At 31.3% G+C, this 23,639-nt stretch overlaps 1 protein-coding gene across 5 annotated transcripts; it reads left to right on the forward strand.

Annotated features, from left to right (window-relative positions):
* Window positions 1-1,417: 1,417 nt before the first annotated feature.
* On the forward strand, window positions 1,418-23,591 carry LOC105794101 (potassium channel SKOR). Of its 5 annotated transcripts, none has more exons than XM_012623094.2 (13): window positions 1,418-1,678; window positions 8,237-8,461; window positions 8,541-8,604; window positions 9,213-9,552; window positions 10,093-10,388; window positions 18,563-18,643; window positions 19,227-19,325; window positions 20,253-20,477; window positions 20,686-20,874; window positions 21,238-21,313; window positions 21,416-21,710; window positions 22,212-22,333; window positions 23,191-23,591. In XM_012623094.2, exons 1-13 carry the CDS (start codon window positions 1,527-1,529, stop codon window positions 23,430-23,432), a joined length of 2,406 nt encoding a protein of 801 aa, XP_012478548.1. In that variant the 5' UTR covers window positions 1,418-1,526; the 3' UTR covers window positions 23,433-23,591. The 5 variants fall into 5 exon arrangements, with proteins under 5 accessions (XP_012478548.1, XP_052484228.1, XP_052484229.1 ...); XM_052628268.1 differs by having other exon boundaries at window positions 18,572-18,643; XM_052628269.1 differs by lacking the exon at window positions 18,563-18,643 and having other exon boundaries at window positions 1,420-1,678.
* Window positions 23,592-23,639: the final 48 nt, after the last annotated feature.

Consider the following 23,639-nt stretch of genomic DNA (forward strand, 5'->3'; position numbering starts at 1 on the left):
ATGAACCTCGAGGATACAATGAAATCCAATGACTGTCTACATTTTGCATTGATGGAAACAATCTACTGGGCATTGAGCAGAGCACAGCGAGGATATCATTTTCTATAAAGAATTATTGCATTATAGAACAATCTAGGAATATAAAAGATGGTGAGAGAAAATAAATAAATTTTATTCTATGTTTTTGAATGTGTCATACAATGAAAGTTCACTCATATTTATAAGTAGTCTCATGTCATTTATATGGACATAACTACCCAAATGGATAGTTAAAACTTTAGCATTAAACATAATTATTCAATAGATATCTACTTGAATAATTATGACTATTTGTTAATAATCAAGTGATATAACTTTTGAATTTAAGAGACGTAACTCATCACTATAAATAGTGACAACTTTTGGTTAATAACCAAGTGACAAAATTTTTGGTTATTTATATAATTTTTCATTTACAACTATTGGAACACTATAAATATTTTGAAAATGTTCCAACAAAATAAGTTATTGAAACTTTTTCCTTGATAGTGTTGACCGATTTGTTACTATAATATTGAAATTAATTAATTTAGTCTCCTAAATTTTAAATTTTTATTTTATGTTTTAAATTAAAATAAACTCAATTAAATCATCCTTAATAATTGTCTATAAAACTCAAATTTCTTTTGATTATATGGTCTTTCATTCTAAGCTAAAAGCAAATATATATATATATATATATATATATATATATATATATATATATATCCTTACAAGCTACAATTAATTAAATGTATCTTTCGTGCCAAACAAAACCTAGAACTTTTTTATCACTTCTTTACCCGAGCAAAGAACAAGCAAATAATCTAATTAATTGCAATATTTTTCTTTGCTTTTAACTTAATATGGAAGATCGAGATTATATAATCAAAAGAATTTTAAATTTTATAGACAATTATTAAATATAAATTACCGATTTTATTTTATTAAGAACAATTTGAAAATTTAAAATAAAGTTTAAAAAGTTTAATTTAATTAATTTTAATATTACACAAACTTCCAAGCACTCAAAACACTAACATGCAACTAAACGAGTATTGAGCAATGATGATATATGAGAGACATGGTAACAAGTATGTACAATGTAAAGGGAACTTTTTAACATTAAAAATAATTTCAACACCAGAGGATGATGATAGCCATTAATGAAAAGTGATAAGGTAATATATAATTTTATTATGTAGGAAATTTCAATTAGGGTTGTAATAATATTCTTTTCCCATTACCATGGTTGGTGAGTCTTAAGATATAATTCCTAGTAGTGGTAAATCCAAATCAAATGAATGAGACATAGGATAAGGGTTTGCCTTTTGTCTAAAACCTGTAGAGAGATTCTTTGTGTCACCACAGAACTTCACTTTTTCAAATAAAATTACTATAAGGGAATAATTAAGATGTGCCGCTCTCTCTTCTGACATGGCTTTAAATTGCAGTGAGTCTCAGGAAACATATGCAATTCTTGATTTCGTTCCACTTGTGTTCTCCAAATGATTAGGTTAGAAGAGGAGAGGGTGGAGCGGAGACGAAGACCGTTGTGGAAGAGGGTGTTTTCAATGCTGAAAACGGAGTCGGAGTTGAGTGAAGGTGGGAGCAGAAGCAGATCCCATGCCAATGGATTCATAATTCATCCTCATAACTGGTAACCTATATATTTCTTTTACTTTCCATTACTACACTCCTAAGGTCACAACTCTCTCTCTAACTTGTATAATAATCATGCAACTCAAACTTAACATGTTAGTCCATTTCCTTCCTTATTTTGCTATTTAATACAGCTTTAAAATAATTTGCTCACACGTTTAGGGTCTTTTTTTTTTTAATTAAGGTGGTATAAAAGTAAATGGGTAGAAGGACGGTAGAATTTCAGTTATTTCGTCTAATCTTAAATTCCAACCTACTTCACCCTTACGTTCTACTATTGTATATTAATTTTAATATTCACATCTATATTATTATGATCTCATGAGTCAATTGGACATCAACTCATTTAGGAAAATTATAAAATATCTATTCATATTATATTATTTGATGATGCTTTAGTTTTTTATTTAAAAATATAAAAAAATGCTTATAGTGGAATTTGGACTTATATAAATACATAAAACCTTAATTTTACCACTTAACTAAAGCTTTATTTTAATTTTTTCTTACATTTTAATTTTATTATGCACACCTTATTACCTTCATTAATTGTATATATTAATAATGTTGTTGATTGAGATGGTGTTACAAATTAACTCAACACCAACTTAGGATTGATGACAACATTATGATAAATAATTGTATTCATTTAATATCACGATATATCGATCCATGCATAATATCATTAAAATGGATAGAAATTTCTTCTGCTACTTAGTATCGACAATAGGTCTAAAAAGTATCTAAAAATATCAAATTTAAATATTTATACCCTATCGAAGTAAGGAACTATGACATGTATGTTTGGAATAGATTCTGTTTTGAGAGAGTTAAAAAAGCACTATCTCAAGTTCTACAACAATTATTGGAATCTACAACAATTGAATTAATTTGCATATATTCAATCTGCTCCCCAAATCAACCCTCAAACGAAGCAATTTGTTAGATTCGAATTTAGCTTAGACATATTAGTTTTATGTACACTCATTTTGAGGGTGAAGAAAAATGAAAATTATTTAACTAATAACTTGTTTCTTGAAAAAAATTATGATTATTAATAAAATCGTAGGAGATTTGGGTTTTTTTTTTTTCCTTCAAATATTAAATAATGTATTATTTGTTTAATTAATTAGTAACAATTTAAAAATAATTGAAGTAATGTTTAATGGGTGGACACCTCTGAAGAACAACAGTAGTGCGTGCGGAGCATCCCAACTCTTCTTTTATATGACTTTGGAGGTTTTAGCATCTATTGCGAAATAAAAGCAAAGCCAATCTTTTTGTGTCCCCCAATTTTCAACTTTGATTCCTAATCATTTTTAAACAAAAACTTTCTGTAAACATCATATATATCAGTTGGTACTTAATCCCTTTTTTAACTTTTATTTTCATCACTAAAATATTTACCATTTGATATAACAAATTTTTCGTAATTAAAATTTATTATAATGATTTATTTGATGCTTTAATTTTATAATAAAAATTTATTTATACTTTTCACTTAATTTTTATTTTTTAATTTTTAAACTTACATTTTTATCAAAATCGGGGATAGAAAAGCTAACTTATGTTAACTTTTCTAGCGTGATATGTACATGGCACTGGCAGTCTATGAGTATGTGGTGTTAGCAACTATTTAATTTTTCATAAGTTAAAATGTTAAAATATCTTTTTAATAATTTTAATAAATCTTTTGAAGTTTTTAAAATTTTAAAGAATTATTTAATCTTAAAAATTAATAAGTCAACAGTGTTAACTTTTTCAGCTAAAAGGACGAAAAATTAAATAGATGACTGAAATTATTTTTTTAAAGTTGAAGGGTAAAATAAATCATTATGCCTTAAAAATTTTATTAATTATTATTAGTTTAGTTTTTTTTTTTACATTAATCTCATTATAAGTTGTTATCACATCTGTTCTTTCAAATATAATGTATAAAACAACTCATAGCCCCTTCACAACCCTTAAATAGGAGGATAATGTACTTCAACACACTCAAGCCCACGTCCTTCTATACTGACAACAATGCTAATGCCAATCGACCTAAGACTCAATCGGCATTAATTTAGTGTTTTCTATATATCTTTTCAATTAATCAAGTTCACACTTATATTTCTTATTAAATTAATATTTTAGTTAAAATTTATTTTTTAACTTTTGCTGATAAGAAAAAAACCCAAAACCATTACAATATTTGATACCAATTATATATTAACATTATTTACTTTTTTAAACATATATAATATTTTGTTTTCCTTTTGAAACATTATATAATTACTATTTTTATTAGAATATACAATTTTTGACACAAAGACTTTAATTCTTTTAAATATTTTTAAATATGTAATATTTAAAAATTAAAAATAAATTTCTTGAGGAAACTTATTTGAGTTTATGATCATAATTTAAAGTTGTTTATCGGCTAAAGGTGAAGCCGAAAAAAATATTTAAGAGGCAAAAAGAAATTTTAATTTTAATAGTTTATATCTTTATAATTTTAAAGGATTAAATCAAATTTTTCTAATTTTAGGGAGGTAAAGTGCAACTTTACCTTTACTAATTTTAAATTTTAAATTTTTAAAGGATCTAAATAGCAATTTTTCATTTTAGGGTTCTTTGCCTATCCAAAATTTAGTATTTAAGACTTCTTTTATATATAATTTTATTTTAGAAATATTGGTAATAATTAAAAATAAATTATTTTGATTGCTTGATTAGCGAGTGACATGTATAAATTTGTTGACACAAAAATTTCTTACGTTGAGAAGGTTATTTTAGGTATTTACTTTTTAATGAACTCTTATGTTCTATGTTTCTAGTAACACTGCACAAAAAGGAAAGGTAACATAAAGTTTGTATAAACATTTTGTACACCTAAAATATTATAAAACTTTAATATTTCTTATTTTTTATGTGCAATATTATTTTTGTTGTCGGGTAAATTATACTATTAGTCATTATATTATAGATAAATTTTCGTTTTGATCACTTAACTAAAAAACGTTACAATTTGATCACTAAATTATTCAAAAATTTTCATTTAAGTCACTAGGCTATTAAAATCGATGCTATATGGCTTTTTCTCTTCGCACTACCTGCACCAATCAAAAGCTCTCTTCCCCATTCTCTTCTACAATTCAATTTTTTTTCATGAAATGGTTTTAGACATCACGAATTTACAAACCAAAATTCAAACTTTTTTCTCTAATATCAAACATGGATTGTTAGATCAACTTAGATATAAGGTATGTTCTTCTAAGCATTAATATATACCTGGTCCATCATACTAATCATCAAATTGTCACTTGAAGCTCAATGGTGGAATTTAAAAAAAAAAAAAAAAACTTAACAACCTAGTGACTTAAATAAAAACTTTTGAATAATTCAGTAACTTAAATGAAAACTTTTGAATATTTCAGTGACCAAATTGTAACTGTTTTTTAGCTAAATAACTAAAACGAAAGTTTTCCATAGTTTAATGACTAATAGTGAAGTTTACCATTTGTTGTTAGATTAGGAACCAGGGTGTGGTTTGTAGGCTTTTAACTCTAAATGGGTGCTACTTTTACAAATACTTTAGGGCAAACTACTTAGTTGGCACCCAACTTTTAGAGGCATTCATTTTGGTCACGCAAAATAAAATTGTTACAATTTTGTTAGTCAACTTTTAGGACACTTTCTTTTTAGTCACTCAACCTTTAAATTTCTAACCGCAGTTAACTATACACGTCACACCATGTTCACACATTCATTTTGGTCACACAAAAAAGTATTGGTTAGAGTAAGAAAAACATTAAGGATTAAAGAAAAAAGTTGTAGAAACTAAAATAATGCTTTAAAAATTATCAATTTGTACTTGTTTACCCAATTGATGAAAGTTCTAAATTTCTTTTTTTTTTTAAGAAATTTTAAATTTCTAAATATCAAAATCAATTAAAGGCCTATTCTTCATTGCTTAAAAAAAAGCACTTCTGACTCCAAAAGCACGTTTGGAAAAAAAATTTGTGCTAAACAAGCTGTTTTTGCTAAAATTTTTAACTTTTAGAAGTGATTTTCAAAAGCACTTCTGAAAAGGAGAAGCTAAAAATTTTAGTTTTTCCTCTCCCAAAAGCACTTTTGGTGCTTAATTGCTTTTTCACCCCTCCAATAACATAGTACTTTCCTTTTTTTTCCTTGGTGCTTAATTACAAATGTATTAAAATCATTAATTAAAAATAAAAAATATTTTTTAAAATACTAATTACAAATATTTAATGGTTATATTTAAATATTTAAAATATAGTTTATATATTCTAATTAAATTTTATATAAATAATTAATATTTATTGCTTAAAATATTTAAAATTTATATTTCATATATTAAAATATTAACAACAAGTTATAATAATTTTTTATATTCTTACTAAAATATAATAATATTAACTAATTTAAATATTATTTAAATGCATATTTGTTATTTGATAATAACATGTCTAAAATGGACATTTTATTTCTCAAAATCACTTTTTGACAAAGAATGCTAAACACTCAAATTTTAAACTAAACTTTTTAAAAGCACTTCTCAAAAGCACTTCTCAAAAGCACTTTCCCACCACACTTTTCAAAAACATTGTCAAACTAGCCCTAAATAAGTTATTGAAAAAAATTCACTTGGCAGTGGCAACCGATTTGTTACTAGAATATTGAACTTAATTAATTTAGTCTCCTTCAAAATTTTAAAATTTTATTTTATGTTTTCAAATTAAAACCAACTCAATTAAATAATCTTGAATATTCGTCTATAAAACTCAAATTTCTTTTGATTATATGATTTTGAGTCTTTCATACTAAGCTAAAATCAAAGAAAAAATCTTACAATTAATTTAATTAATTAATTTATCTTTCATAGCAAACAAAAATTCAGAATTTTTCATCACTTCTTTACCCAAGCGAAGAACAAGCAATTAATTTAATTAATTGCAAGACTTTTCTTTTCTTTTAACTTAGTATGGAACATCCGAGATTATATAATAAAAATTAATTTTATAGACAATTATTGAATATGAGTTATCGAGTTGATTTAATTAAGAATAATAAGGAAACATAAAATAAAATTTTAAAATTTAGAAGGAGATTAATTTAATTCATTTTAGTGTTACAAGAACAAATCAGTTGTCATTATCAAAGGATAAAACTTCTCAACAATTTATTTAATTTATTTTGATGTTTTGAAAATTAAATTTTCAATATTAAAAAAATTAAAATTTTGACAATGTGATAAACAAGTACAATTTGACAATTGTTTAATGCATTATTAGTTTCTACCACTTTTTTACTTTAATCCTTAGTTTATTTTTTTTACCTTAATCAATATTTAACAAGAAAGCGTATTTTTTTGGTGATCAAAATGAAAGCGACCTAGAAGTTGGGTGACCAAAATGAAAGTGCAAACATGTTGTGGCGTATATAGTTAGGGCTGTAAATGAACCGAGCTTGAACGAACAAACCTCTGTTCGTGTTCGTTTGTTTATTTTTAAGCTTGTTCGTGTCCAGTTTGTGTTCGTTAAGAAGTTCAAATTTTTGTTCATGTTCGTTTATTTAAAATTATGTGTGCTTATGTTCGTTTGTTTAATGTTCACGAACATGTTCATTTAATTTAATCGAACATGTTCACAAACATTAAATGAACATGTTCATTTAACTTAATCCAACATGTTCACGAACAATGTTAATAAATAATAAACAAACAAACAATAAATACATACATACATACATACATACATACATACACACACATATTGTTTAGATATAAAATAGTCAAATATAAATATTAATAATTATATTATAAATAAAAGAATACAAATCAAGATAATTTTATTAATATATACTAATGGAACAATAAACGAGTTTTAAGATAATTTTATTAATATATACTAATGAATTTTTTATAAGAAAAATTCATTAATAAATAAACAAATCATAAACAAGTCAATACACAAGCTTATAAACTAGCCAATAAACGAGTTTTTAAATAAGCTTGTTTGTGAACGTAAACGAACAGAACACACCTCTGTTTGTGTTCATTTGTTTATTAAACAAAAATAAAAATTTTGTTCATACTTATTTATTTAGCTTAATAAACGAATGATTCACGAACAGTTTATCGAACATTCTATTCATTTATACCCCCATATATAATTACCTTTCGTTAAAGATTTAATGATTGAATGATTAAAATAAAAATATTTTAAAAGTTGAGTAACTAAAATGAAAGTGTTATTCTTTAATCATTGTGTACAACAACTCAATACAAATTAAAGTATAAATACAATATTCAAAGTTTACATGTAAGGTCAAAGTAGAATAGTAAATATGCATGAACACTATCAAATTTGATTAATAAAATTTCCATTTAAACCTATTTTATTTCTCAGATAATTTTAATTTTGTATTACCTACAATTTAGGTATTGAGAATAATTCATTTCTAGTGATTGAAATGATGTAGACACAAAATAGGAAAACAATGTAGTGATTGAGAGAAGGATGATGACGCATAGAGTAACTGACTGACACAGGTGGTACGTGGCATGGACGCATTTCATACTGATATGGGCAATATACTCCTCCTTCTTCACACCCCTGGAGTTCGGGTTTTTCAGAGGACTCCCAGAGAACCTTTTCCTCTTAGACATTGCTGGCCAACTTGCCTTTCTCTTCGATATTGTCGTACACTTTTTCCTTGCCTATCGCCACACTCACTCCCATCATTTGGTTTACGATCGCAGGCTCATCGCCCTCAGGTATCTCCATTTCCCTCTATTCCTTCTTCTTTGCTTCTTACTCTTAATTATTACCCATTCCTTTCATTCCTCATTCCAGGTACTTGAAATCTCGTTTTATTGTTGATTTCCTTGGATGTTTGCCTTGGGATGCTATTTATAAGGTACCCATTTCTTTTTCCTTTTTTTTTTCTTTTTCAAAAGGAAACTAGTAATTGATTAACAAATTTCTTATACAAGTTATGTTTGTTTATTTCCACCATTGCATTTCATTAATGTCAAATATCTAGGAGAAAGAAATGTTTGACTAGTATTGATAAAAATGATAATGATGAAGAATTATATTACTAAATCCAACTGCTAATTTGTTAAATAAACATTGAATCAAAAAGTAATCAAAACTAAAATTTGAGTGGCAAAGTTGAATAAAAATTAGAAGTTTAGTTGCAAAATTAAATAAATAAATAAAACTAGTGTGGAAAATTTGCCAATAGTATCAAAGTAAAATGGTATGTAAATAAAAGTATGGTGGCAAATTACAATATCCATTATAGATAGCAATTTTCTCCTTTAATCCACATAAATGACGAAAAAAGGTATAGAGATTCAACTATTCATATATATGAAAATTTTAAAAAAGTTTGAACATATATATTTTGGATACATCGTAGTATAACACACTCATAGGACCCAACTATAACTACTTAACCTTAGCATATATTTAGGAATGAGTATGATGATTAGTGGTCTAAAGTCATTTTACTGTGACAAGGTTTGTGGACGAAAAGAGCCTATTAGATACATGCTATGGATTAGGCTAAGTCGGGCTCTACGAGTGACAGAATTTTTCGAGAAGTTGGAGAAAGACATTCGAATCAATTACCTTTTCATCAGGATTGTTAAGCTTATTGTGGTTGAATACTATTGCACACATGCTGCTGGTTGCATCTTTTACTATCTTGCTACAACAGTTCCTCCTTCCAAGGAAGGTTACACATGGATAGGAAGTTTACAAATGGGTGAATATCGTTATTCAAATTTCAGGGAGATTGATCTGTGGAAGCGGTATATATTATCTCTCTATTTCTCTGTTGTAACCATGGTAACTGTTGGTAAGTTTTTCAACTTTGTTTGATTTCCATTAGGAGATTTTTGGTGAATTTAGAAACTTCAATTGCTTTTTATTATATTTTGGTTTCTTTTTTTTTATGTTGATGATTCACTTTAACATTTTCTTCTCTTACCTGTTATATCAATAAAGCCATTAATCATTATTTTTCTCAACTCTTTTTACTATCATCACACAACCATGCATTTCTGCAAATATTAGTTGGTTGAGACATATTCCATCTAGTGGATTCTTCATCCTAGGATGTTGAAGATCTTATAACCATTGAATAGACTTTAATATTGCCTCTACATAATGCTTGTGTTTACAAGTCACCCTTTGGTGAGATCTAATCAAACTCTGTTTATCTTTTGAAGAGGGGATTCCATGTATGTGATTCTTCTTTGTATGAAATTGGATTTTTATGTACTTTCAAAAAGTTCAATTAGTTGGTATATCTTGTTTCTAAAATAGCAAGTGGAAGTGGCTCCATATGACTTGGGATTCTCTATTCTCCTTGTTGATCATGTTCTCTCACCTGCAGGTTATGGAGACATACATGCAGTCAATGTCAGAGAAATGATATTTGTGATGATTTATGTTTCTTTTGACATGATTCTGGGTGCTTATTTGCTCGGTAACATGGCAGCCTTGATAGTAAAAGGATCAAAGACAGAAAGGTTTAGGGATAAAATGGCGGACCTTATCAAATACATGAATAGAAATAATCTTGACAAGCAAATAAGTAAGGAGATTAAAGGCCACCTAAGATTACAGTATGATTGTAGTTATACTGAGGCAAGTGCTCTTCAAGATATTCCAGCTTCTATTCGCACCAAGGTAATTCTTTCATCTTTCATAACATTCCCCACTTCATAGAAACTAAAATTCTATAATCCAATGTTTAAAAGTGTTTTTTGATGTATTAGCATCTTTGCTATAAAGCTTATCCATAACCTTTTACCTAGAAAAACCTTTCTTTAGAAACTATTATGGCTTAACAAACTACATCATGCAGACACATATATAAACTATGTAGAGAATTTATCTCACTTGAATTAATTCAATTGTGAAAATACAACTTCTACAATCTCCTATTTATACGAGAAATTATTCTATAGATTATTGAATTAAAAATAAGGTTATTATTAATTTTAATTTGAACTCATTGCTACTAGGGATAGAGTTTTCAATCGCAACATACTTTTATTCTATTATTGTTTTCTCTTATTTTCAATATGGGTAGCATGGATTATTTCCCGCGGTGAATATTTTGTTTAGAGCTCAAAAAATGGAAAATTTTTGTTGAGTTTTAAATCAATAACTAAAGATCAAAAACAAAATTTTGCGTTTGAAAGATGAAAAACAGAAGCAAAATTCGGATGTTGGATGATGAAGAAAATATTGACTTCATTACTTGAATAAGCAAAAAAGCCATATACATAAGTAGTTCAATTACATTAGTAAAAAACAAAGCTTGCTTGTGCAAGTATCCAAGCTATTAAATCAACTTAAAGACAACCTAAATGACTACTAAATCAGATTAAACCTTCGCTGATCAAACAAAAAAGGATTACAACCAAACTAGCAAAAGTCAACTATTACAAAAGCTCTACAATCGAATTACACCATGGATATTTGCATGCTGCTGTTGTGTTGCCACATTTTAACATTCCTCCTTGGCTACAAGCAGCAAACTCCAATTTTCTTCTTCAAATACTCGAATCTTGTAGCAGCTAGTGGCTTGGTCAGAATGTCTGCAAGCTGAACCTCCGAGCAACAATGAATTAAGTTGACTTCCTTTGACAATTCTACCTCCCTTACAAAGTGATACTTAATCTTGAAATACTTGGTCTTGCCATGAAAAATAGGATTCTTGGCAATAGCAACAGCTGATTGATTATCTACTTCGATTTCTGTTGCATCCTCTTAATCAGCATTCAAGTCACACAAAAGCTTCCTAAGCCAAATGGCTTGATTAACAGCAGTAGCAGCTGCAATATACTCTACCTCTGTAGTGGATTGAGCTACTGTCTGTTGTTTCTTAGAGCTCTAACAAAAAACTCCTAAACCTAGAGTGAAGAAGTAGCCCGATGTGCTCTTCATATCATCAGCTGAGCCAGCCCAGTCACTGTCTGAATAGTCAACCAGCTTCAGCTCCTTAGCTCTTTCAAACTTCACTCCATAGCTTAAGGTCCCTTTGACATACCTTAAGACTCTTTTAGCAGCTTTAAAATGAGCTACATTGCAGCATACATGATGTCTGGCCTTGTTGTTGTCAAGTAAAGTAGGCAACCAACCAGACTTCTATAGCTCTTCTTATCCACACGATCTTGATCACTGTTGCTTGAGAGTTTTTCTCCTAGTGCCATAAGAGTGCTAGCAGGCTTGCAATTTGTCATGCAAAACTTGCTTAAAACTTTCAATGCAAAATCTTGTTGGCTTATAAAAATACTATGCTCACTTTGATTCACTTCCATACCAAGGAAGTAGGTCATCAAGCCTAAATCAGTCATCTCAAAAACATCTTGCATCTGCTTCTTGAATTCTTCAATCAACTTACCTCTACAACCAGTAACCAACAAGTCATCCACATACAGAGACACAATTAGCAAGGTTTCCTTTTCAGCCTTCTTCACATAGAGTGTAGGCTCAGTAATGCTTTTCTCGAACCCCAGCCTTGACAATTATGCATCAATCCTGTCATACCAGGCCCTTGGAGCCTGTTTTAGGCCATACAAAGCCTTCTTGAGCTTATAGACCTTATGCTCTTCACCAGGGACCTTAATTCCATCAGGTTGCTCAACAAAGATCTCTTCCTTGAGAAATCCATTTAGAAAAGTTAATTTAACATCCAATTGATGTACTTTCCATGCTTTTGAGTAGCCAAGGAAAACAATAACCTTATGGTGTCCAACCTTGCAACTGGTGCAAAGGTTTTAAAGAAATCGATGCCATGCTATTGACTGTACCCCTTCACAACCAACCTAGCTTTGTGCTTGTTCAGTGACCCTTCTGCATTGTGTTTGGTCCTGAACACTCATTTTACACTAATTACCTTTCTGTTTGCTAGTCTATCAACCAACTCCCATGTGTCATTTTTATGGATCATTCTGAATTCAGCCTCCATTGCTTCTTTCCAACAACCCTCTCTTGCAGCCTTATTAAAGCAGAAAGGCTCAACAATGGTCATACCACACCTCTCATAGATGTCCATTAAGGTTCTAGTATCTCTGACAGGTGCATCATCATATCATTCTCAGTTTCAGCTTCAATTTCAACATGTTGCCAATCAAGATCATGCTAGTCTTGCTCAGACAAACTTGCATCTGTTCCATCTCATTTCCAACAGCTCCCTTCATTGAATTTCACATCACTGCTCACAACAATCCTCTTAGTAGATGGATCAAAGATCCTATACCCTTTCTTCACACTGATGTAGCCAACAAAGACTCTAGGTATAGACTTCTTCTTTAGCTTAGTTCTCTTCTTAGCTGGCACCAGTGTATATTATATACAGCCAAACACTTTCAAGTGTGAGACAGTTTGCTTGTGTCCAAACCAAGCTTCAAATGGTGTTTTTCCTTTAACTACATTAGTTGGCAGCCTGTTTAGCAAATACACAGAGGTATTTACTGCCTGAGCCCAAAAAATGTTAGGCATTTTGCCTTCAAACAACAGGCACCTGGCCATATCGAGAACACTCATGTTCTTTCTTTCACAAACACCATTCTGCTGTGGTGTGTAGATGGTGGTTAATTGGCGTTGAAGTCTAGCTTCATCATAAATCTTCTGAAACTTTTGAGACACATACACACTCCTATTATCTGACCTCAAAATCTTAAACTTGCAACTGGCTTGATTCTCAGCTAGTGCCTTGAACTTGCAGAAGAAGTCAACCGCATCTGACTTTTGTTTCAAAAAGCTCACCCAACAAAATCTGCTGCAATCATCAATGAACAATGCAAAATACCTACTGCCATTCAAAGAAGAAGTCTTCATGGGTCCACAAATGTCAGTATGAACCAATTGAAGCCTCTCTTGAGCTCTCAAACCTTGTTGACAGGAAAAGGCAGTCTGGTCTACTTGCCAAACTGACAGACTTCACAAACATCTTTCCTAGGCTCAATCTTGGACATGTCTTCAACTAGGCTCATCTTGTGCAGCAAACTTAGTGACTTATAGTTCACATGCCTCAGCCTCTTGTGCCACAAACATGATTTATCAGCCAGAGCTGTATGTGCCTTTTCTTCTAGCCGATTCACATCTAAAATGAAGGACCTATCATGCATGGCTACTTTCACTAGCCCTTTATCAGAGGGATCTTTGATTACACATGCCTTATCTTCAAAGATAAGAGAGTACCCCTTCTCCAACAATTGACCAACACTGAGCAAATTCTGGTCAATGGCAAGTACAAAAAGAACTTCTGAAATGGTTTTGTTACCAAACTGAGTGCAAATCACAGCTTTGCCTTTTCCTTTGGCCTCGATGAACTCATCATTCCCAATTCTGACTTTGGACATAAGGCTGGTGTCTAGCTCCTTAAACATGCCTTTATCTAAAGCTATGTGATGAGTGCAGCTACTGTTAATCAGCCAATTTTTACTGACTTTGCTTGAACTTGTAAAGCAAGAAGCAGTAAAGGCATGCTCCTCTTGAGATTGCACATTTTAAACAGCTTGAGATTGATTCTGCTGTTGTGGTTGTATCTTTGCCTTGTTCTTACATACCTTTTCAATGTGGCCTAGTTGCTTGTAGCATCTACACTAAATGTTAGGCCTGTACCAGTAATATTTTTCTAAGTGAGTGGTCTTTTTGCAATGAGTGCATGATGGAAACTTCTTTTTAACAGCATCCTTCTTCCCTTTTTCTTTCTTTTCTGTCCAAGGCTTCTTGCCTTTGTAACTTGAGCTCGAGCTTGAGCTTTCTCTGCTCCTGGCCTAAAAAGCTCCTTCAGAATGCTCCTCCATTCTATTTGCTCTTCTCTGCTCTTGTCCATAGAGAGTATTTATCAGCTCTATCAAGAGTATAGCTAATAGGTCCCTCGAGTCTTCCAAAGAAGAGATTTTTGACTCATACTTCTCTGGTAGAGTAGTAATGACCTTTTCAACTATCCTCTTGTCACTAAACTCATCTCTAAGTAGTCTTATATTGTTGACTGTGGCCATAATCCTGTCAGCATACTGCTTGATGGTCTCAGACTCCTTCATCCTCAGATTCTCGAAGTCCTTTCTCAAGTTGATCAGCTGCTGCTGTCTGGTCTTGTTTGACCCTTGAAGCTCTTCTTTGAGTCTGTCTCAGGCCTACTTTGGAGTGTCACAAGCCACTATTCTTGTGAAGATCACATCTGAAACTCCATTTTGAAGGTATGACATAGTCTTATACTTTTTTGGCACAGTCCTTATTGTGCTGCTTGATTTAAGCTATAGTTGGATTAGCTCTCAGAGGTGGTGGCTCTGTGTCAGTTAGAACAACACTCCACAGATCATGAGTCTGCAGATATGTCTTCATTTTCACATCTCAAATGTTGTAGTTTTCACCAGCAAAGACTAGTGGTGGTGGTGGTGAAAAACTCATCCTTTTGCAGCAACTAAACAACCCAACAAAGACAGCTTTTGTTTCTTTTCTTTCAAGCATGAATCACTCAAAGAATCAACACAAACCAACACACAGCAAAGGCCCTCAAAGATGAGAGGCTCTTGATACCATTTGTTGAGTTTTAAATCAATAACTAAATATCGAAAATAAAATTTTGTGTTTGAAATATGAAAGACAGAAGCAAAATTCAGATGTTGGATGATGAAGAAAATATTAACTTCATTACTTGAATAAGAAAAAAATCCATATACATAAGTAGTTTAATTACATTTGTAAAAAATAAAGCTTGCTTGTGTAAGTATCCAAGCTGTTAAATCAGCTTAAAGACAGCCTAAATGACTACTAAATCAGCTAAGTACATGATTAAACCTTAGCTAATCAAACAAAAAAGGATTACAACCAAACTAGCAAAAGTCAACTATTACAAAAGCTCTACAACCGAATTACACCATGGACATTTGCATGTTATTGTTGTGTTGCCACCTTTTAACAGTTTTCTTACATGGAAAGTGGTTTGGAATGAATCTAATAGTGGTTAGATATGGGTTATTGCCAGCAGCGGTTTGGAATGAAGAGCTTACATGTAAAAAAATATGTTTATGTGGCTTAATTTCATTGGAAGGGATGATATATGTTGTGGTAAGAAGAGCCTATCTAATAATTTGTCTATTTATACACCATTTTGATCCTATCAAACTAGGAAAGCTTAACAGCAACTAGTATCCTACAAAATTAGAAATCTTATATGATATATACACTATATTTGATATATATGGTCCACCAAAACTCAAACACTCACCCACATTATCACTTTATCCGACACTCCCCTTCAAGTTGGTGAATGGATATCCTCCATTTCGAGCTTGTTGACTATGTCTTGGAATACATTATTTGACAGTCCCTTAGTAAGTATAACTGCTTGTTGATCCTTATTGAGAAGGTACATGTAAGTCTGTTGTTGAGTTTCTCCTTAATAAGATGTCTATCTACTTCATCATGCTTGGCTTTATTTTGTTGCACTGGGTTATGTGCAATGTTGACGGTCGATTTGTGTGTAAGTGTTTCAGTTTTGGTGGACTATATATATTAGATATAGGGAATGAAGGGTGACCTAACCAACAATGATAAAGCCAGACTTTCTAGGTATTGAACATGAAAATTTTGGAAAGGAATGATGTAGATGGGGAAGTTTCAATTCCAGCGCTTTCACCTTGGCCATCCAAGTAATAAAGACCATCTCTCACTAGCTTTTTCAATCATTCTCCTTATATCTTGTTCGTGAAATAGACAATGCAAAGGAAAAAAAAAACAGTTACTTAGCACTTAGAATCTTTTAGTGAGTTTTTTTTTTAAAAAAAGATTTGCAAAAAGTTAGGATCATGGAGAACATTTTTTAGAGTAAGAGAGTTATTTATCCATCAAACATGGTAATCTTTTTGTGGCTAGACAAAGGGGTATAAGAAGAAAAATATTTGAAAGAACTTATATGATCTGTGGTTTTAGAATCTATCCCATATCAGTGGAGAAAATTTTGAGGTATTATCAACACAAGTGGAAGAAGAGATACTTGAAAACTCCAAGGAACGTTTTTCTCTATGGATCATTTTAGGGTTGCAACATCCTCACTATAACTCATCTGTATGCACTGATAGGATCATTTTCCTGCCACAAACCTTGCAAGAGACTCAAATATTTCGTAATAGATCGATTCCCTTGTTTGGTTCCTGAAATTTCTTCTTTAACTTCATAGATTTGGGTAACATCATGGACCTTTACATATGTCTGCCAAATAGCATCCCAAATGTCTTTGGCAAAGGCAAGGAACATATGTGTATCACTAATCTCTAAAAGCATCGAATTCCATAACCAAGACATCACCGTGGAATCTTGTCACTCTCATGCCTCAAATTTAGGATCTCCTTTTGGAGAACCTGTGCCCAACAAGAGACTTCATTTCCCTTTACCCTTCAAGAACGTATGAATCAGTTGTGACAATTTCAGATAATTCTTCCTGATGAATCGATAAGCTGGTTGGATCTCCAGTTCCAGTGATTGAAGCAGCTACGTGTTGAATCATGGTAGTTTCCAAGATAGGACTAGTTTCATTTGAATCTGACATGATTGCTTAGAAATGCGGCAGGTAAAAGGAAACAATGGACTTGGGAATAAGATGAACAGAAGAAGCAAGAATTCAACATTATGGTATCCATAGAGTTCATCTCATTTATGTTTCATTTGAACCCTATTTTAGTTTTAAGCAATACCGCACAAGACCAACAACATGTTAAAAGGTTAGATACTTTATATACGGTTACTTCAATGTTGATAAAAAATAATGAAGTTTGAAAGAAGATAAAACTAAATGATTTCTGCTTTTGTTTAGACTGTTTAAATTAAACTAAGATAAAACCAAAATATATGCTTGTAAAAAATTATGGCACTTCCAAAACTAAAACTATTTAGAGGGGAAAATGCATATTAGTCATCCAAATTGAGTTGCAATGCCATTGCCTTGTATTTAAAGAGACTTGTGAACCTAGCAAGAGGCTCACATCCCCAAAGTATATGGATGTGGTTACTTGCTCCTCTTCCTATGAACAAGACTTTATAATGGACATATGCAAGTAATTTGAATTGTAAGAATAGAGGAAAATGTTGCAAAAACAAATGATTCTAAGGTCATAATTATAAGCACAAAAAAAAAGAAAAAAGAATCATACTTATGATTGGTAATTAGGTAATAGTGGTGTGTGTGGATTTTTCTAAATAATCACATTAATAAATAGCCATCAAAGTGATCAAGAAATTAAGCCTTGTGCTAATATGAAAGGCTTAAATTATTTTACATAATTATGATGCTAGTTTCAACAGTTTAACTTTAAAATCTATGTGGAATAAGGTAGCAAAATCTTTCTTTGATGCTTTTAGAGCCATGGCTATAGTCAAAAGCATAGTTTGTTGTCATTTTATTGGGATTCAGCTCAATGTTGCATGGACTTCTTTTAGCCCATGGGTTGAATCTTTAGTCCTCATTTGGGTTTATGTTGTTTTTTCTAGCATTTTGGTTCACAACCCATTGTTTTGATTTTTGTTATGATATTAATTTTGTTTTATTTCAATATTTGAATTGAATTAATACTGCAATTCTAGATGCTTGTTTCTTCATCTTTCACCTATTAACTATTATGTCATTGTCAACTAAGCCATTGTTTAGTGGAAAAGGTTTTCCGTTCATTTGAAGTTTCAGTTGACATAAGATCTAGGGTTTGAGTCTAAGACAACCCAGTTCACCCTCCCCCTTATTAAAAAAAATAAAAAAACTATCATGTCATTGTTTTTTTTCTGTGTTTATGGTTGGATATCTGGCATTGCTGGTTTATGCTCATACCATACATTTAAAACTTTTTGGATAGATTTCACAGAAATTATATGAGCCATTCATCAAAGAAGTTTTTCTATTCAAGGGTTGCTCAACAGGATTCATTAAGCAAATTGTAAGCCATTTTATTGCTTATCTAAAGTAGCTTTTCCTTTAGGATAGGCACTATTGTTTTTCATTTCACTCTTTTACATCAATAGGTTAAGTTATTGTCATGGAACTTGTCAATATTGTTGATCAATCATGGATTAGGCTAGTTCTCCTACTTGCATAAGGGCCCCATTTTTTCCAAGACCCTTTTGTTTTCACATGCTGCAACTTGTCATGGAACTATCTTTGTTTTAGATTAATTTTCAAAAAAAAAAATGCATTGCTCAAAGCATTAGCTCAGCTACATGGTCAATCATGAGCGGTGTATCGGTTTGGAGCATATTTATAGCCATTAAGCATATTTTTTGGCCTAAATGTAAATATTCTTTCATCATCCTTTTGTGCAAATAAAGAAGAGGAAAAGGGAAAAAAATGTGAAATTGAAAATAAAGAAGTCTATTTCTGCCTATTTGACCAATGAAATAGGAAGTCTACTATGCCGAATATGAATGGGATAGAATAGCCATTCTGGCCAATCAAGTACACCACAAGTTTTTGGCTCTGTAGCAATTTTTCTAAGAAATGCATCGTTCCTTGTGGTTTGTTAGGCAATTAAAGTCCATGAGGAGTTTTTCCTTCCAGGGGAAGTGATTATTGAACAGGGAAATGTAGTCGACCAACTCTATATTGTTTGTCATGGAAAACTGGTAAGATTTTCTTCAACCAGCTCTATGTTGTTGTCTTTAGTTATGTTTTCAAAAGAATGTCTATCTTACATAAACTTTTTTACTAGTTAGTTTACTATCCTTATAAAGTATCTACTGATTGAATTTTAGAGATCTTGATTCAGTTCTTTTTTCCAGTTATGATTGCTGATTACTTCCACTAATGACTTTTTATATTGGCATCTTCAACATCTCCTGGGCTCAACATTAAGAAACTCTTGTTGTTTTACGGAAACATAATGCCAAATTTCATATAAGAATATATATAGATATAGATATAGATATAGATCAGTTATATGTTGAAAGCCTGATATTCTAATATCTAAGGCTAGGGAACTCAAAGATTAACACTTTTCTTGGATACTACTGTTACTGCCTGCAGCAAGAGTTCTTTATATAGCATTAAATCCGTAAGAAAATATATTTCTTATCCTTAAAATAACTTTAACCGAACCTCCCCAAAGTAACATGAAAAAAAGAGCTAAAAAAGAAAGATAAACCCTTTAAAAGTAAATTCATTATGGTTAGGTAAAAGTAACCATTTTGTTGAATCTTGCTTTCTCGTATTGACCTTCACCTCGTGCATGAAAAAAGTGGAATTCCACGGAAGCACAAATTTTAACTTTTTATATAAGAAGATTGACATTTCCTAAAAAACACCCCACTTGAGGAAGAAAAGCACAATATGTTTACTAGATATGTTATTTTTTATTAGGTTAAAAGTTTTAGACCAAGCTGTTGTAAAAGTTGTTATAAATAGTATCCTAATTTAAGATGTTGTGATCGACATATTAAATTTGTGTATATAGTTGAAATTTAGAAAAAGTTGATAACTTTTATATTTACTAGTGTCTTCTTTAATTTTTAATTTGTAGGCCTAGGTAGTTGACAGTTTACAAATATGCACAGGTGGAAGTAGGGAGAGGCAAAAATGATGAAACTGGGGATCCTCTCATGGATCTCCAAACTTATAGCTCTTTTGGTGAAGTTTCTTTCCTCTGCAACACTCCTCAGCCTTACACAATCCAAGTTCGTGAGTTATGTAAGGTTTTACGAATTGATAAACGATCATTTATGGAGATCATTGAGATATACTTTTCTGATGGAAGGATTATCTTGAACAACCTTCTTGAGGTGAATTAACATCAATAACAATAATCTTCTTTTCCTGCATCTTTTGGATCATCATCTTTACATACTGGTCCATCATAATGAGAGTCTTTTTTTTTTTTTTTGTATTAACACTATTGGCAGCAAAAACATTCAACTGCCTTTCTCTAGTGTACAACTGTTACATGAGTGGGTTACTGAGGTTTATCTAAACAAATCTATTTTTATATAGGGAAAAGATGCCAATATGAAAAATGAAATATTGGAGTCGGATGTTACCCTTTATATTGGAAAGCTTGAATCGGAGCTAGCTGCAAGATTGAATTGTGCTGCCTACAATGGAGATTTGCATCGACTGAAACGTCTCATTGGAGCTGGAGCGGATCCCAATAAGACTGATTATGATGGAAGATCACCCTTGGTATGGTTTCTTGTGAGCTACCATTAATATTTTTAAACAGTTGCTCTTCTATACTCTTTTCCTATCTTATACAAAGCACTGCATGTAATTCATAGGATTATCACTAAGCTGATTATTTTTTAATGTTTATATCTGAATTATTAACTGTTTAGTATTTCATCAATCATCATCCTAATTTTACCTAAAGAGGGATGCATTATTAGATACTATATAAGATTTAGTATTTTCTTTCAAGTGCTATTACTTTAGTTTCCAGTACGTATAAGTATCATTAAATGATGTCATGCTTTTTGCATCATCTTCTTTTTAATATAACAAATCTTGACCTTCTTTTAGGGTGATCTTAAGTGTTTTCTTTTACAGCACATTGCAGCATCCAGAGGATATGAAGATATAACCGGTTTTCTTATTGAACAAAAGGTAGACCTGAACATATCAGGTAACTTTCTTATATGATATTTCTCTTTAATTTACCTCAAGAATTGTTCACATATTTTCAAAGTAGATATTGCTTCTGAGGAAATCTCCTAACAATAATCAGATAAGTTTGGGAACACTCCTTTACTTGAAGCCATCAAGCATGGGCATGACCAAGTTACTTATTTACTTGTTCAAGCGGGAGCATTACTTGCAATGGACGATGCTTCTTCTTTTCTCTGTATGACTGTTGCAAGAAGGGATTTGGATCTCCTAAAACGTGCTTTGGCTGGTGGCATCGATCCAAATGCCAAAAGCTATGACTACCGAACACCACTTCATGTTGCTGCCTCAGAAGGGCTATATTTTGTGGCCAAAACACTTATTGAAGCAGGAGCTAGCGTTTTGTCAATAGACAGGTATAATTTATAGATTGATCAGGTGTTTTAAAGACCAAAATAGGTCATGTGTTCCTATATTCTTCTTTGCATTTTTATGATCATTTTTTTCATTGAGAAAACTTGTTCCTTCGAGGGTTCATTTATGCATGGTTTAACCTCTTATGTTTCTCATTTTCCTGGACTTGGTACATACCTCTAAAAGTACTTGATTCTGAGTCTTGGAACTGTGATTTTAGAACTCTAGATATAATTATAAATAGTTGTTTGTTCATATAATCTGTCCAAAAGTTGAATGAGCCATGTGTAGCTTATCACTATTGTAGCTCAGAGCAATTCAGTTTTTCAGATATAGCCCTTCGAGGGCAATTTTTAGTGTCAATATTCCAAAAATTAATATGAAAATTTCAAAAGAAGAATCATGTTTGTGTGCTAACAGTGTTTAACAGTTTGGGTTTTATATCGCCTTTGCCACAAAATTTTCTGGAAGTTGAGTTTTGTTAAGCCAATTCATGTTTGTAGATGGGGAAATACTCCAGTTGATGATGCCCGCATAGGTGGAAATAGAAATTTGATTGCATTGCTTGAAGCTGCAAGAGCTTCTCAAATGGCTGACTTCTTTGATCATCCTCAACAAATTCGAGGTACAAGCTAACCTTTGTTTGTTGCATGCCTTGTTTTGTGAGCTTTTGTTCTAAGAAACATTCACTTGCCATGAAAACTCATTCTCTAAAATTAAAGTTCTTAACCGCCATCCCAGAGAATATTTTGCCTTCGAGCTAGGAAATTATCCGCTAATCAGTACATAGCTAATTTTGATCCTAACACTGGTCCCTGAACAGATTTGCTCTTCAAACAATACTACTCTTCTGTTAAATTCTTAAATACATAAATTTTCAAAGAGATCTTCTCATTTACTCTGTAATGCATTTTGTTTAATGGCCAAAAATTTTCATTTATTTTGTTGCCTTTGAATTGCAATCATCTTCAATCTATTCTTTAACTTCACTATAAACTAGATACGGAAGTTGTGAAAAAAAAATATATGTTGTTAATCTTTTGTTACATATTGGGTCATCTTCCTAATAAAAGGGCAAGATGAAGAGTATTTTTTTTGGTATCTTCCATTTTTCTATTGATATATCTTTTCTCTTCAATCTTCCCTTTTTTTCCCTTTCCCTTTCCTTGTGGAAGAACCTTTTGGACTGTAGTATTTGAAGATTAATGAAAAAGAATACCAACATGGAATAGGAAAATAAATTAGCAATCATCCCCTGAATATATAACTTATATATTTAACCAGTAGCTCACTTATTCCGTTTCCACATTAAACAATTTATAGGGAGTATCATGAATGTTTTGTTTACATAGTTTGTGAGACTTCTGTCTAAAGTCTATTAGATTTGATCATCAAGCATATGATCTTTCTAGTTTATAAATGCGATGTTACGGATCAACTTATTTTGTGACAAATTTAAGCAAATAATGTTGGCAATAACAGGGGAGATGTGGAAGAAAAAATGCACAGTTTTCCCATATCATCCATGGCATGAAAAGGAGAAGAAAAGACAGGGAGTGGTGTTATGGGTGCCGCAAAGCATGAATGAACTCGTCAAGGAAGCCAAGGAGCAGTTACAATGTGGTGATGGTTATTGCTGCATTTTGTCCCAGGATGGTGCTAAAGTTCTTGATACCAGTATGATTAGTAATGATCAAAAGCTATTTTTGGTTAATGGATCGTAAGACACTTCACGTATAGTTCTTTAGCAACTTCATACACACACACAACACACTATCTGATATTTTACGAGCAAGTAATAAATCAGAATACTACTTTGAAGTTTCACTTTGAATATATATTTTTCCTTATATAATTAATGTATTTGTTATGGGTGGACATTATATCATTATTTGAAGAAAAGTTGGCCTCCTTTGAAAGCAACAAATCAA

The sequence above is a fragment of the Gossypium raimondii genome, chromosome 3 (genome assembly GCF_025698545.1).
Source record: "Gossypium raimondii isolate GPD5lz chromosome 3, ASM2569854v1, whole genome shotgun sequence".
NCBI classification, from domain to species: Eukaryota; Viridiplantae; Streptophyta; class Magnoliopsida; order Malvales; family Malvaceae; genus Gossypium; species Gossypium raimondii.

Bases quoted from the DNA above. Each gene is read 5' to 3' on its own strand.
- LOC105794101 (XM_012623094.2), top strand. From the start codon at position 1,527: ATGATTAGGTTAGAAGAGGAGAGGGTGGAGCGGAGACGAAGACCGTTG. The intron at 8,462-8,540 runs GTATCTCCATTT...TCCTCATTCCAG, and splicing joins CGCAGGCTCATCGCCCTCAG to GTACTTGAAATCTCGTTTTA. The intron at 18,644-19,226 runs GTAAGCCATTTT...GTGGTTTGTTAG, and splicing joins CAGGATTCATTAAGCAAATT to GCAATTAAAGTCCATGAGGA.